This window comes from Halyomorpha halys, unplaced genomic scaffold (assembly GCF_000696795.3).
Source record: "Halyomorpha halys isolate HHAL.00 unplaced genomic scaffold, Hhal_1.1 Scaffold1231.1, whole genome shotgun sequence".
In the NCBI taxonomy this organism is placed as follows: Eukaryota; Metazoa; Arthropoda; class Insecta; order Hemiptera; family Pentatomidae; genus Halyomorpha; species Halyomorpha halys.
The window spans coordinates 83,873-100,323 of NW_027106626.1; the positions used below are offsets into that span (position 1 = coordinate 83,873).

The 16,451-nt window shown below is 27.5% G+C and overlaps 2 protein-coding genes and 1 long non-coding RNA gene across 3 annotated transcripts in view; 2 read left to right on the top strand and 1 right to left on the bottom strand.

Annotated features, from left to right (window-relative positions):
• The window catches only part of Sec5 (secretory 5), a 15,434-nt gene extending 13,538 nt beyond the window's left edge, over window positions 1-1,896 (top strand). Inside the window, exon 17 of the mRNA XM_014433595.2 lies at window positions 1,711-1,896. Coding sequence (XP_014289081.1) covers window positions 1,711-1,792 — 82 coding nt within the window. The 3' untranslated portion in view covers window positions 1,793-1,896. The remainder of the gene's footprint in view (window positions 1-1,710) is intronic.
• A 2,337-nt stretch (window positions 1,897-4,233) lies between these two features.
• Window positions 4,234-16,451, bottom strand: part of LOC106688898 (Kv channel-interacting protein 1) — a gene marked incomplete at its 5' end in the record, with an annotated part of 98,829 nt that continues 86,611 nt past the window's right edge. The window contains 2 exon segments of the mRNA XM_014433598.3: window positions 4,234-8,606; window positions 11,133-11,339. Of these exon segments, the coding sequence (XP_014289084.3) occupies window positions 8,496-8,606; window positions 11,133-11,339 (318 nt within the window).
• LOC136795199 (uncharacterized) overlaps window positions 12,582-16,451 on the top strand; it is a 327,053-nt gene continuing 323,183 nt past the window's right edge. The window contains exons 1-2 of the long non-coding RNA XR_010842768.1: window positions 12,582-12,751; window positions 12,862-12,912. This is a non-coding gene — a long non-coding RNA (uncharacterized lncRNA). The remainder of the gene's footprint in view (window positions 12,752-12,861; window positions 12,913-16,451) is intronic.

Below are 16,451 nucleotides of genomic sequence, written 5' to 3' on the forward strand. Positions count from 1 at the left end.
AGTCTGTTTAACCTATCAAAATAATAAGTCTGTTTAACCTATCAAAATAATAAGTCTGTTTAACCTATCAAAATAATAAGTCTGTTTAACCTATCGGTTTGAACAGTCCTGATGAAGCCCTGCAAATTGGTGTGAAACGTCGAACATAAATAGTTAAAAACTATTTGAATGGAATATGGTCCAGGTACGGTCATACAAAACTCAAATAGTAGATAATGATACTATTTTATTGAGCCAACGTGGGGCGAAACATTGGCTCAATAAAATAGTATAATTATCTACTATTTGAGTTTTTTATGACCGCACCCGGACCATATTCCATTCATCTATACACACGGTCAATCAATAATCTTCTATTAAAAACTATTTGTTCTTTCTTGACCGCAACCCTGATCATCTTCATATTTTATTGTAAGTGTTTTATTAATGGAGTACGTTATTGTTTTGTTGTTTATTTATTTATTTTTTTTGTAACATTGACTATCTCCAAACTTTTATATAATTCTTATACAGGGTGTCAAGAAAGGGTATTTGCTGATTAAAAATTAAATAGATGATAAGGGCTGCGATCTAGAAGAAAAAAATATTTTTCAACTTTTTATTTATTGCTAACGTTTCGACTCATAATGTAGGTCTTCGTCAAGGCTAAAATAAAAAGAAAGAAGGTAGAAACGATGTAAAAGTAAAAATTAAATCCCAATTTCATTGGGAGGAATAAGTCTGGCAAGTGGTCCTTTTTGCCAACCTCTGACGGCTACCTAGGTTGTCGCTGCGTACTGACCAAGGTGGGAATGTCAAGATTCATTCTTCGGGACCGCTGAAAAATGAATGTTTAACTGCCCCAGATGGGAATCGAACCCACTACGTTCTGAACCGATCGCACTGGGACCTGTGCCCCAACCCGCACAGCCGTCACATCCCTAATATAAGAGTTAGTAAATTAAGTTAGTAAGTAAGTAAGTTAGAGTCAATGCAAAAGTGAAAATAAAAATCAACTTCATAGCTTTATCTTTAAAAAAAAAAAAAGACTCTATCTTCTTTATATCTTTTCATTTTAGCCCTGATGAAGACCTACATTATGGATTATCTAAAAATTCACATACGATCAGTTATCTAGGTTTAATAAAAGTTATATATTTTTAAAACTTAAGAACATCAAGGACAATTTATGTATTTACAATGTGTGCATTACAGAAAATCATTTATGATAAATAATGTTATCTAAATGGTGTATGAAAACGAGTGAGAATTATTTTTTCTCCAATTGACTCAGATACATGTAGGCACTGGACAGGAAGGTGGACTTTACAACACTCCTAACCCTTTGAAATTTTATTAGCGATGGAATCCTTTGTTCCATTTAATGTCCTGACTAAGGAAGCACACTGTTATCCATTAAAGGCTTCAATCGTTAATAAATTTCCATGAACCGAGTTTTATTGAAATGCTCATCCTGCCCAGTGCTCATGCTTCTCTTTGTAGTGATATGAAGATAAATAATTCTCACTTCTTTTTCTACGCCATTTAGACAGTATTGTTTATGATAAGTGATTTTATATAATGTGCATATTGTTCATAACTTATTTTTCTTGAAGATCTTTGGTTTTTATTAAGTATTTTATATTTAAAATTTAGTGTACAGTAGCACTTCTGAACACCCATTATGTCAATACAGTCACATATCCAATACATCTAATTTTTATTTTTTAGGACTGTCGATAAGTTGTTGGCTGAATACAAAAAGAAGATGTACATGCAGCTTCTTCCTTTTGATGTGAAATCCAATTCATAGTTTTATCCAAAATATTTATTATTTTTTAAAATTATTATTTGTTATATAAGTATTATAAAGCTATTGGCATTAAATTGCAGAATATTATTTTGTATATAATATCACTGTTACATTTGTATTGAAAAATTTCATATTTTATTTAATATACTATTATTATAGTAAATTCTTCTTTTTGACAGAATCCCTTCATTTATTTTTATTCTATTGTTTGGTTAAAGAGTTTTAACTTTATTGTGACTATATTATCAACACCTTCTGACAAAATATGTTAAAACTAATTAAAATGGTTATTCATATCAGTAAACAAAATTTAATATAGTGGGATTTATACTTCTTTATAGGAACTTCAGATTCTTAGAAAAGTCTTTAAGAAAAAAAGGTTACAATCCTATAGTAATGCCATTATTTAACAGTACATATGATTTTTAAAGTTTTGCTCAATGAACCATTGTAAATTTTTGGATAGTGGCCATTCTCTCTGAAATGTCAAGCTGTCCACAATTCTTGGCGATCAATAGGTAGGAAGAAAAATCTAGCAGTTGAAATTGAATAGTGATCACTTTACCTGTCTTTTAACTAATTGCCAAGAAACAATTCTTCCACTGCAAGTACAGAACCCAAGACTTCATGATTTGTAATGTAGTCCAAGAGTCTAAGAGAAAAAAAAAGGCAGTTCCATATGTTTAAAAGTACCTAAAACACTAAAATAATTTAATAGAACATAATTTACAGTGAAGTCATTTTTCTAAAATATGAGTCTTCAGAACTGTTTTCTTCAATAGTTATCAGTAGTTAGTGAATTTATTTTGAGAAAAATTTATTCCAGGAATCATTAAACATATAGAAGTCTATAAGCTCTCAAATTAAAGCTAGTTGAATGTACTTAAAAGTGGTTTTAACATTTATCTCCATAGGAGTAGTATTTTTATGCTATTTGACATAATATATTTACAAAACGTTGTTCTAGTTGTTCGGACAAAATATTTTATTTATGAAAAATTATATCTGAGGAACCATTACACATCTGATGCAGATCTCTGTCAATACTTAAATTAAAGCTAGTTTAATGTACAATAAAGCAGTATATGACATTTATCTTCATAGGAGTAGTAGTTTTTATGATATTTGTACATGAAATTTCGTTCGAACAACTAGAAATCAACATTTCATGAATTTATATTATCAAATAGCATAAAACAACTACTCCTATAAAGATAAACATCATATACTACTTTATAGTACATTTAACCGGCTTTAATTTGAGTGCTGGCAGACTTCTGTACATCTAGCTATGTATGTAAATACATAATTAAAAAGGTAAGTGGAAGAACGTGAATTTTGTGAGGAAATTAAAAAGATAATTTTGCTTGGAATATTTTTTACTCTAATGTATTATAAATATAGTGCCTAGCATATTTTTTCTGAACTTTAAAATTGAGGTGGTTTTAAGAAGTTGAAAAAATTAGTTCCAGGCTTTATAATAGGAATATAAAATCATTTAATAGAATTAGCTTTCTCGTAGCTCTTTAACTATAGACAAAATTGGAGGTTTTTATGAGATTAGTTTAGTTTTTTATTCATGTTTGAATAAATATAGAGAGTATTTATCAGATTTAATTTAATCCAAACAACGTCAGGTACATTAATATTATAAATTAAAACAATGAAGTTGATTATTGCAGGATTTGGGTGTTGTATTTACATTTTAAGTTTTTACTGCATGATTGTAGGTTTTTTACTTCATGTTTTTTGTTTTTTTACTGCACAAAAATCTGGTCTCTAGTTATTATGATACATGATTTAGATAGTGTAAAAACTAGAAATGTAAAATAAGATTAGTTATTATGTTAGTTGATTTTGATTTGAGGGTCTATTGTTTCTTCTTAAATATGAAGAATTTAGGTACCTGTAGATAGATAATTCTTCTCGATGGTGTTCTTATGGTGGGTTCATGTTTCTTCCCATGTTCTCCATTTCCCCTGTGGGCCAGCCTTTCTTTTGGATCTGCTTCTGTGTTATGTTGATAATTTATTCTAAAGGTAAAAATGGATGCCTCAGATAAAAAATCTGGTTATCGATTCAAGTGTTGGAGGTTGAAGGAGTTATTGTGCCATGATTTATCAATATATTTCGATTAATCATTAATTAATATTGTTCAAGGGTGGTTCCCTGAACAACCCTCACAAAGGGATTTTTTATATGGTCCATATATCTATACATCTATGTAAAGAAAAATCAATTTAGAAAATGTGTAATAATGTGATTTAGTAAATAGTGTTGTGAGCCTCTGAGGTACATATATATATATTGCTAAATAAATTAATCATTTCATTACCAATGAATTAGATATGATTTAGGAATGATAAAAGGATGAAAATCTGAGACTGAAAAGTACAGTTTCTTTATAAAGAACTTTATTTTTCTTTTGCAGAGTAACAACAATATTTATTTTTATAATGAACATTTCTTAACATACATTTGCATATGATTATAACAGTAAATATATATATTCACGATGAACAAATGAAAATATGTAACATTTTCTAAAATCAATAAGTTTGCAATGTATAAGCTGATATTCGTATTTTTTTTCTTTTTATAAAATATACAATATCTATCAATAATTACACAACTATACACCATATATAATAATTTGTGACAAATATTCTTGTATTATAAAGTAGGAATTTCACCTGTATATTTTTACAATGCTATACAACAATCTAGACATAGATTCACATTAACACAGATTTAACTGGGATTGGACACATACAACTATAGTAATTTTAATAGAATTTTTTATAACATACATTCTGAATTGTCATCATGCTGATACTATTTGAAATCATTCTATTGTTTCTGATTTCTATTATTTTTTTTCTCCACGATTAACCTTGGAGAACTCGCTCTGTGAGATTTTCTTATAAGAAATAGAACGATAGTGAAAAGATTAGATTAGCTTCAATTTTTCCCATTTAAAGGGAAGGATTATGTTGTATGAAACTTTCACAACTTATTTCAGTTGTTTGCATCATTTTGGCCTTGAAGATATTAAAAAATATGTTCCAGAAGAATTTTATAAGATATTTTGCAGTATGAGCGTTCTGATACAATGGTTGAGCCCCAGTACGTTCAATTTCCTTAATTCGAAACTCTGTTTTGAATATTTTAAAGAGTCTAGATTAATTATAAGAATAAACTTTCTTTGTTTCTAATTGTGTAAATTAATAAAAGAGGAAAATATGACAAGCTATGTTTCTGCACCACTAGTTAAGGATAATGTGGTTGAACATGAACAAATTTTCTACTTACAAGAAAGTACAGGAAGGCTCTACAAATTTAAATTCTATATTCAAGGAAAAACAATGTCATGTGAAAGTATTTTCATAAGAGACATGCAGTATTCTTGACAGCAAAACTTTTCTATAAAATATAAGCCAGATAAAGTGTTCAAAATGGAAGAAATGGATGTTTTTAAAAAGTATATGCGCAATGAAACAAATTTTGGTTGTTTGGATGAAGGTTAGTAGAAATTATAATAAGAAAACATAAACAATGGTATTTCAGAGGCGCAGATAATTCAGAAATGACTAGACCTCAATGAAAAGTAATTATTTTTTGTTTATGAATTAATAACATTGACAAATTCATAACTATGGCTATGAAGAAATTTATAAGGTATATAGTATATACATTATGCAATTTCCGACTTTTGTAGCGTTCGTGACTTTCGTAGCGAGTTCTCTTGGGTTAAGTTTCAACAGCTCATTTAAATTGCTAATACTGAGAAAATACAATAGTTTTATTCTGTGATATATGAACGTTTTAAATATGATTATGTCAAGTAAAGTGGTTCGGTTATTTGACAAAACTAAAAGGTCCTGAATTTTACAGCAGATAAGCTCTCAATTCTGTAAGGAAATGACTAATTGGACCCAATGTACATTCCAACATATTTTTAGCCATTTTTTTTTTTTCATATTTTTCTTTTACCTCTAGTTTTGGCACAAATATATACACAAAATATATAAATTTTTATTTATTAATTATCATCATGTCTTATCTTTATCTCATTGTAAACAATTTACATAAAAAAAGAAAAAAATATTAAATTTATTTTACATTTGATTTAGACAGTTTATAAAATATAAAAACAACTATAAGTAAGATCACATAATTGTATAATAACTAGTTAGTCTATTTGTTTATGTCTTATATGAGCGATTAAAGTTCGTCTTTGTGCATTTTTTATTTTATTTTTTATAATCAATAGTTTATAATGTTGGTGCTTGAAATAAAATAATTGTTCTTGATATATTAATCAAATCAAATCATTATCAATATCACACAATTATTAAAAATGTGCTTTCTAATTTCCCTTCTAAATTGATCGAATATAAAAAAATTATAATAAATAGATCTAGACATTAGAACCGATATGCATGGCTGTGAATTTCCATAGTGAATTTCATTTTAATATTTTACCTATTTTCAAGGGCTTTATATACATTAGTTTTTTTTATTCAATATTTAATGCGAAAGTTCTAAATTTTAATTTAGCATATTATGAATTTTTTTTCTGTAAAATGAAAAAACAATGTTATGAACATGTAAGTTATCTTTTTCAATGATTTACCCTGAGAAATATCAATACCATTTTAACTAATAAAATTTTATTTCATTCACACTGATTTAAATCATTTTCATTTCTATACTGAGATTGATTGTTGGAAGAAATTTTTATTTGGAAACTTAAAAACATTACTTTATCGTGGTGCACATGGCTATGCTTCCTCACCTAAGTTAATTTTGAAAAATCTTTATCAAGATATAATTCTCTTTTAAGTGACTAAGAGTTTAATTTAAATAAATTTGAAATTGTAATATATCTTATAATTAATATCTCGATATACTAATAAAATAATATTTAAAAAAATATTATAAGTAACCAATAAATGAACAATTTCTATAAAAAAAATTCATTGTGTAAGATTATTTTTAAGTTTTACAAAACAGGATATTGAATTGAACAAAATTTTTAACTTGAAAGGCTTTAAATTATTCATTTCCGTGTCTTCTGATATTGAAAAAGTATGATATTGATACTAGGATGAATATTGTGGATCATTTTTTTTTTTTTATTGAATAATAAAATAATTATAAAATAAAGAAAACAATGTGTTCTATGATAAAAGGTTTAAAATAAACTAACCGACATTGTTGTACAGTACCTATTTTTAATAATTTGCAGCTGTTAGAACTTTGACAGCCATTAATTTATTTTTAAACTAAATATTTTTAATTTTTAGAGAGAAAAATTAGTTGAGTTGACTAATAAAATAAAATTTTTTTAATACTAAAAAAAAAAAAATGTAAAAATAGGCAACATGAATAGCAGACAGTGGTTATCTATCATATCTCAGTTCAAAGCATTAGTGAAATTATTCAATACAGCTAAATATAACATGTAAATAAACGTTAGTAGGATAAAAGAATATACAAATTTATTTACGATGCAACTAAAAATTATTTACAATAAATTAAAAACTTCAGATCATACTGGGTGTGAATTTTCACAAGAAATTATTTACTTTTTAAAAACACCAAATTATTCTCAAAAAAGGTAATCGAGCATCTAGAATATACATAATTGTAAGGATTGGTTTCCTGATAAAATAATAAATGAATCAAGAACTTTCTAAGGTTTTATTATGGTTATATAAATTAAAAATTTACTCTGAGAAAAAGTTAAGTCACTGATTTAATTAACTAATCTATTGACATTTCTAAATTATAACTAACTCCTGTATTGTTCACATGTCTCATGTGTTTTTCTACATATTTTTTTTTTTTTAATGTTTAAACGATATACACATTCTATATAAACACTTATAATACATTTCACCTAGACACCTAACAAAGTATCCTATGAATACCTCAGTTTACATTCAATATTGAGAGCTTATAAAATTTTCACTTTAGAATTTAATTTTAAAAAAAAAACACTGGGTAAATTATATAAAATACATACATTTAAAATAGGCCTAAATTATTTCACTTTTTTTCTCAATAACTTATAAATAATCCAAAAGAAAATCAGTTTATTAGAATTGGACAAGACAGAAATTTCAGATTTTCTATTGGCCGGAAAATTGATTCACAGCCCTACAAGCCTGACTTGACCAATTGTGAAAAGACTATAATCATTTATTCTCACAAACCCTTAAATTCATTTTGATACCCTAAATGAACTACTTTTCTTATTAAATGATTGTTCTTAATACCTCCAATACTATGGACGGCTGTGATAATGAAAATGTCGGGTTCATTGTAGTATATTGTATGGCCATAAATATAAATTGAAAAGCTTAAAATCCCTAACTCAAAAGATTACTTTTTAGACAATCCAGGATTCAAAAATGAAAAAATTAAAAATTTATAAAAAAAGTGAACATGTGAGCAATCCAATCATAGTTTACTGATGGCATTCAATCATCGATCTCTTCATAATAAATCTAAATCCCTTTGAAAAAGAGCATACATTCGACAAACACATCAAATATTTTTGTCAGACCACAATCATTTTCATATGACAAGGAAAAAGTCTTTTGGTTATCTTCTTTGTGGATGGCAATCATCCTTTATGGTTGAGATTATAAACAAACTGTTCTCAATATGCACAGTGTCTGTTTAACATCTTGATTCAAATAATTGAGTCAAATGCTGCCAAAGAGTTTGTTATTGAGGCGTCTTCCAAACATGATTCTAGGAACTCATCCAGAGTGACAACTCCATCCTTGTTGCGATCCATTTTCTAAACATATTTAAGAAAAAACTTTTAAAAAAATAGGAAAAAAAAATGTTTTTACATAAATAAAGTGATATTAATGTGTAATTGGATTATTTTTAGAAATATTAAGTATCCAGTACAGCTAACTGATCTAACAATGTTCCCTCACAGTAATTCCAATATTTATTTATAAGTTAGGTTTGGTGGGTGAATACTAAGGTATTTCTCATCCTTGCTAGAAGGAATCAGTGAACAAAAATACAACTTTTTGTTTTTTATCATTAGAGCAGATAGGGTTTTTTTTTTTTTAAAGGTGACAGGTGATCATTCATTTGTTAATAATTTAAGAGTTTAGTAAATTAGTAAATAATTTCCAGAAACTCTATATTATTGAACATCTCTGAAGCAATATTATATGCAATAAGAACAATAATAAACCTTGAGACTATTTAGACAAAGGCAATTCAGGTGATGAAAACCAGAATAGCAAAGAAGTACTCTAACAATAACTATGATGTTATTTTATGTAATGAGGAATGTATCAATGAAGAGCTCACAAATTTGCAGAATGTAATTGGAGTAGCCAAAGAATAAATAAAAAATGGAAACAATAAGGTTAAACATCAAGTTCTTTTACAATTTGCAAAGTTTATATATACAAAAAACTCTTAATTTTTTGATAGTTCAGAAAAAGATAGAACACCAATGAAGGTTCATCGTAATTTATATTATCGGTAAAATTGAATTTAATCTTTAATTTTAATCATTAATTTTTATCTATATTTCACTTTTCGAATCTTTTGAATATTATGAATAGTAGGGTATTCATTTAAATGGGCTTCAAATTTATTTTTAAGAAGTCAAAGTTTGCTTGACTCTCATAGACCATTACTTGTTCTTTTGCGACAATTTTTTTGTTCCATTGTACATAAAGGTTGGTGAGAAAGTAAGTATCTATTTAATTAAAAACAAGTACACTCAATGCAGATTATTCTACACATTCTTTTCATCCTGATAAACAATAGATAAATGAATTTTTGCATAATAAAAGTTTTAGTTCATTTGATTGATCTTCATTAATTTTTATGAACATTCATAACTAATGTCAATACATTTTTTCCGTTATGTGTTCCCCAATTATAAGTACTCAATCTGTTTATATTTCTCAATAAGAACTTTATTTATCATTTAAACTTTTAATGTAACCTATTTCCTAAAAATTCTAAAATATAGGATTTTATTATTCAATATTTTATGTCAAATATTAACAACTAATTAAAATATAAATTTGATTGAGCAGTTCATTTCCATATAATGTAAATGTGTTACAGCTCTATTTTAAACTTAAAAAAGTTATTGCTTCAGTATATAAAAATTAGGATCAGTATATAAAATCATGCCAAGGAGCATGAACTCAAACGAGGACCACCTTCTGTAGATTTGAACGAGAGAACCTGTCCTGAGACTTTTCCACACAGAGTGCAAATGAGCATAGGAGGGAAATGAGTTCAAGTTTCGTACTTTATCACTAATGTACAAGAAGAAATAACAAAGGGCATTAATAAAGGACGACCTTAAGTTTATTATGCTATAATTTTAGTACCGTTCTCTGAAAAAAAAAAATTGAATTCATTTGAAAGATTCAAGAATAATAACAATACATTTTCAAATAGGAAAAATATTATTAAATAAATACAAGCCAGTATTTTAACCAAGTTGTAAATATAAAAATTGATGCAGAATTGAGCAAATGTGAAAATGGTGTACATTGGAGTTTTGAGAAATTCAATACCTTAAGGGAAGTACTATAAACTTGTTGGTAAGAAGTAATATTTTCCTTTGTTAAAACTGGTCAATCAGAAACATATCCCACAACTTAAAATCATTTGAAATTAATCCATTCACAAATTATTGAATTATTTTTTGATTATTATTATTTTTTATTTTTTTTATGAATATGAAGTGTGATGAGAACAGAATGATTTACACCATCATTTGCTCTAAATGAATCAAATTATTTTTATATAAATGAGGAGATGGTTTGGGGTGCGGTCAGAGAATAACACAAATAAGTTTTAAAAAACTTATTTATTAGTGCCAACATACCTGCTTGGAAGATGTTGGTAATCCAAGTGAGGTCAGTGGCACGTGCGGTAAGATACGCACTTCCTCACTTCTTTCATTACTTTATTTTTATCTATTTTCTGTACATTATTAACTTTAATCATTCTATATTCCTTTCTATTCATTGATTGTTGTCTTGTTTTTTGTTCTTAGCCCTGATGAAGGCTAGAAATTCTGGCCGAAACGTTGGCAATAATTAATAAGTTTTTTTAACTTATTGGTGTTATTCTCTAATCGCACCCCCAACCATCTTCTCCTCATATATACTATTCACGGTCAACTATCTTCTCACCATTACTTTTATAAAATCTTTAACTTCAATGATAGCTACTAATATTAATTGAAAAAAAAAATCATAAAAATGGAAAAAAAATAAGAATAAAACTGTTATATTGAATAGAAATAAATTATTGTAAACGATTTCACCTGAAAAATGATATCAAGCCTGGTGTTGAGGTACTGGTGAGGTGGATGAGGCCCATGACCCAAGAGGCCATAGACAGCAGAAACCACTTCAGCCATTTCTTCCCTACTTACTCTACCATCACCGTTCAGATCATATAGCTTGAAAACCCACCTGAGCCTCTCCTCTGCAGACCCCCTGCACAGGATCGACAGCCCACAAGCCATATCCTGTAAATAGATCAAAACTATTATATGTTCATTACAATATATTATAGAAATATCACATATTCATCAGCTTACAATTCTGTTTCATGCTAATAGCTAGTGGACATTATTCTTCAAATAATTATTACGTAAGACATTTGCATCTAACATACATTATTAAAGAAACTTTCTAGGCGACAAATAGAACAAAGTAAAAAAACTTTCATCCATTACTTATTCATGATTGCAGCAAAAGTTAAAGTTAAAATAAAGCTTTTGAACATGTCATTCATTTTGACAATAGTCTTTTAATTAAACTATGGGATACTCACAAAGAAATTTACCTTACAAAGTGAAAACTAAATGTTCTGATAGCTACAGGGAGGTTTCTTAGGAGTTATTTCTTTTGTGATGTTCATAATTTTCTTGAAAGAAATTGGTGCTTGACAAAATGAATGACATTTCTTGAAAGCTTTATTTATTTTAAATCTTACTATTAGAAAAAATGTGTAGCTATTAAATAAATAAGGTTTTTTAGCTAAATGTAGTTTAGCTAAAAAAAATTGTGAAAATAACCAAGTCTGAATCAAAACCATTTACCCTTAATTAAAACAGCAGATTCTTGGAAATGTTTTTAAATAGAATGAAATTTATAGAACAAAACAAAGTGAGACACATTTTAAATAATTTTTAATTCATCTTTTAAACTTTGTTAAAACGAAGTACTATATGACTTTTCTGATACTTAAAATTAAAATAGATAAGTTCGTTCTCAAAATTAAAACCAATTATTGGACACTATTTTTCAAGGAGTGGATTATATACAGAAAATATCTTTAGCGTTGCTCTATACTACCATTTTGTTTTCATATACCGTACTATTACATTTTATAAAAACATCACTGATGCCTTAACAAAATTATTTTTGACAATTGATTGGATAGTTTTTGTATTTTATTTTATTTTTTTTACTATAATTTACCAAACGGTTAGGAATGGTTTATTTCTTAATTGTATTAAGAGAAATTAACTGGTATAAATGAATATATATCTCAAAATCCATTCGTGATTTCCAAATTACTTCGAGATGAAAATGTAAAAAGTTATGAAATTAATCAAAAATAAAATAATTGATTTAATCCATCAGGAAAATTAATGGTAATAAGGAAAGGAAATACTTTTCTATTTCGAAATTTAAAATTTATTGTTGTACAGTTGGCAGTGCTAGTCTCTTAACTATTTCTTGTTCGTCGGGTGTTTCGGGATAGTTCGAGTGTTAAATTATTTTTTCATTTAGTTTTTTTGAAACCATTCCAGTTTAAATAATTAATTAATGTAGAACTTGATAATTTAGATATTGCACCTGCGTTTTGAAGTTTACGATGGACACTAAATCAATTGTTTCAAATGACTTCCGATTGAAAGCTTTCCATCATGTAATGGCTATGACCTATACCTAACCATTTATTATATTAATTAATATTTTTTTTATCCCCTACTTAACTTAATTAGCATTTTGCTCAACTTTATTTTTTATTTTTTTCAGGGTAATTGGTTCCAGTCTACTGATGGCTTGCTTTTTGCTGTGCGATACGAGGTAAGGAGACATTGCTCTTATTAATTTTTGTTGTTTGCTTCAATGATAGAAGTCCATTAATGTGCAATCAAGTACTCTCATGATATTAGATTTATTAAAGTTTTTAATAACTCAGGATTTGGCTTAATAGTTTATTTTGGGTTTCTTCATTAGAAGCTTCATTAATTGAAATTAAAGATGGCTACCACATTATAGAAAGAAGTTCCTGTTGAGCACTGCTAAAATTCCAATTATACGATTCATGAATAGATTGGTTACTTCTAATTGTTCCAATTTCACAGCCTATTAATTGATCAATTTTGATTTTTTTTTTTTTTTAAACAGGTCTGGAACAGTCTAATAAACGGATTTATTAATTTTGAAATTATTTCACGAATTTTTAGTGAATAATTTAAAAATGTATATATTTTTTGAATATTTTTTTTCGTTTAATGCATAAAGATATATTTCAGCAAAATAATTAATCCAATTTTTCTTTAATATTGTTTTAATCTTTTGGATCACTTTCAAAGGAAAAGTTGGTTGGGAGCAGAGGGGAGGGGAGGAGAGGGGAATGAAGATGGAGAGGGGTAAGGGTGTATTCTAAGAAAACTAACTGGTTAGTAAACCTTACTCTAAATTATGGTTTGCTTTTCAGTGTGTTTTATTCTTTGACTATAGTTATCTCCTAACTAAATTATTCTTGAATAACAGCTACAGGAAACAGTATCTACTTCACTATTTTAATGAGTAATTAGTTTGACTTAGTTTAGTTAATAAGTAAATGTAATATTTTGTTAAGGTTAATCTAATATGTTGGCATTTTAGTAAAAATTACTATAATAAGTTATTACACATATTTTTAACTTCTCTATCTTACTGAAGTAAATAAAATAAATGAAATTTACAGATATTTTAAATTATTTTTCTTTAGTCTTGATATTTCTATTTATATATGTTTGTAGTTTTTGCAATATTAAGTTGTACTTTACTGTTTTAAATATAAATTTAAATTTGTTTTCTCAATCATTGTATTAATTGAATATCATTAGTTCAGATTAATAGCTTGTGGTTATTATGCAACAATCGTTATTGACTACAGTAAAAGCTTTTAATGGAATTTAACTGAAAACTTCAGCAACAGGTGGCTACTTAATCAGAAAAGTTTGCCACAATTATAACTTTGTCCATAGCAAGGAATGAATTTTAATTGAGGCAAATTATTTATACTTCCAGAGATAAATTTGAGCTGAGAATGAGGGCCTATATTTATGGCTGAGATAATAGTCAAAAGTACTTTGAGGATAATTAGTCTAACTGTCTTTAACATACTACATGCAATTATGATATCTGTATAAAAGTGAAACTAGAATAAAAGTTAGTTTTATTTTTCATTTCAAATCTATAATTTTATTTTAATTGTTTTATTGAACTTTATTTCATAGGTTTTTCTTTTTTTTAATCAAGTCCACTGTTGAGCCCCAGATTGGGAATGTCAAGATTCATTTTTGGGGCTGCCACGTGATTAAATATTGACCATTGGAATCAAACCTCAATCTTCTGTACCTTCTGGTCCCTAGCCCCAGCCCGCTCAGCTATCAGTTCCTCAAAATTTAGATTTTATTCATAAATATAAATTAGTTTCATTCAGTCAGAAGTAATGAAATATTTCATACTAGCTGTAAAAAGTGTTATAATTTTTTGGTCAAGTATTTTAAATTGATGATATTTTCTTCTAATTAATAAGATTAAATTTTATTTAATAACGATAAATTAATCAGTTCTGATCTAATTCATGATATATTTATAGTTCTAACTGTTTTTGACATGTCTAATTCTCAGAGTGGTCAACACACTGTCACTAAAAAACCTGTCTGATTTATGTTGTGGCCTGGTGCTGCTGACATTAGTTCTGGGTATTCAAAACCTATCAGGGGTGCCGACCTGAAGAGTTGCACCCCCCCCCCCACTTGTTGGACATAATGAAATTTATGAGATCAATTAATTTTAGCTCATTAATAAAGCTATTTAATTAAAAACATATTGAAAAAAATATAATTTAGATTTTTTTTAATATTTCAAATTTTTTAAAATTCAAAGCAATCCTTTTCTTTATTAAATCTAAAAAAAAAATTTGTTTAGCTGTATATTTCTATCATATGTATTGCAGTGAGTAAAACTTGGTTACAACTATGGTATATTTTAAATGAAAGTATATCCTTTTAAGTCTCATTAACTTTTTTTAGGGGGAGGGAACAAAAAGTTTATATGACTGAACTAATCTCATCTACTCTATGGTTGGCACTGTCAAAATCTTATTTTTTTCATGATTCAGTAAAATCAGAAAGTATCTAACTATGAATTCACAACCTGACAAAACTCACTTATTTTTTGTCCTTTTTTTTTCTTACCTCCTTTATAAAATAGATAAATAACAGAATTAATACATTTTTTGTCCATAGAAATTTAGTATATTAATCCGGAATTTTAATCTGGTACAATCTCTCTTGACTAAGTTCCTAGTTTTATTTTTTTAAATTAATTTAGAAATTGTTGGAAAAAAAAGAAGTGAAAAACAATTAATTTTATTAGAGTTTTGAGAAAAATTTGAGTTTCAATGGGCTTAACGCTTGAAAATCTCATGTTTCCATTGTTTCATGAAAATATTCCTTCTTTATGTTTTGTGTACAGACTGGTAAATAGTTATTCTATTTTAGGAAAGATACGTACAGCTTGTTACTCCTTGTGGTGGAAAATATTTGTTTTTTAAAAATACACTATTATGTATTCATAAGTAATACCAGTATTTATCATAGATAAGACTCCATCAAAATTTATAAAATTCTTATTTGACATTTATAACTTATAAATCAAATCTTTTTTTTGTATATATAAATACAGTTTAACATAGGCCTCCAAAATAGGCTATTGGCCTGAATTGAATTTATTGAGAAATATACACCTCTTCATACATCATATACCATTTTAGGAGCTACTTATTCAGTAGGTTACATTTCTTTGATAGGATTTTTTTTAATTTGTAAATAATACCTATCTATTGGGTTGTAAAATAAGTTCGTAGCTTCCAATTGGAATGTAATTTATTTTAAATTAACATATTGTCGCACAACATTTCAGGACGTATTGTCCCATATTCATGTACTTTAATAACCTAATAATCAGTCAAAAATTTGAATTTCATAAAGGAAATCATGTCATATCTACATTCCTTGGAAAAAAATAATTGCTGCAATTCCTACGTCCAAGACCCAACCTGTAGAGCCAGGAGGTATATGTTAGACTCAGGGGTCACTCACTTCCCCACTTAATGAGGCTGGGTGGGCCCCAGGAGGGCTCCAGAAACCACAGAGCTGAATTCACGGCCACTGTATAAAGAGTATCTGGCAAAAAAAAAAAAAAAAAAAAAAAAATACCCGCCCATTTTCATTCCACTCTTGCTCATACCTATTGCAAGCCTTGTGTGAAGTACTTCTAGTTGTTATTGCAGTTATTAGTTATATAACAACTATATACTATACATAGTTATATAGTATCCATCA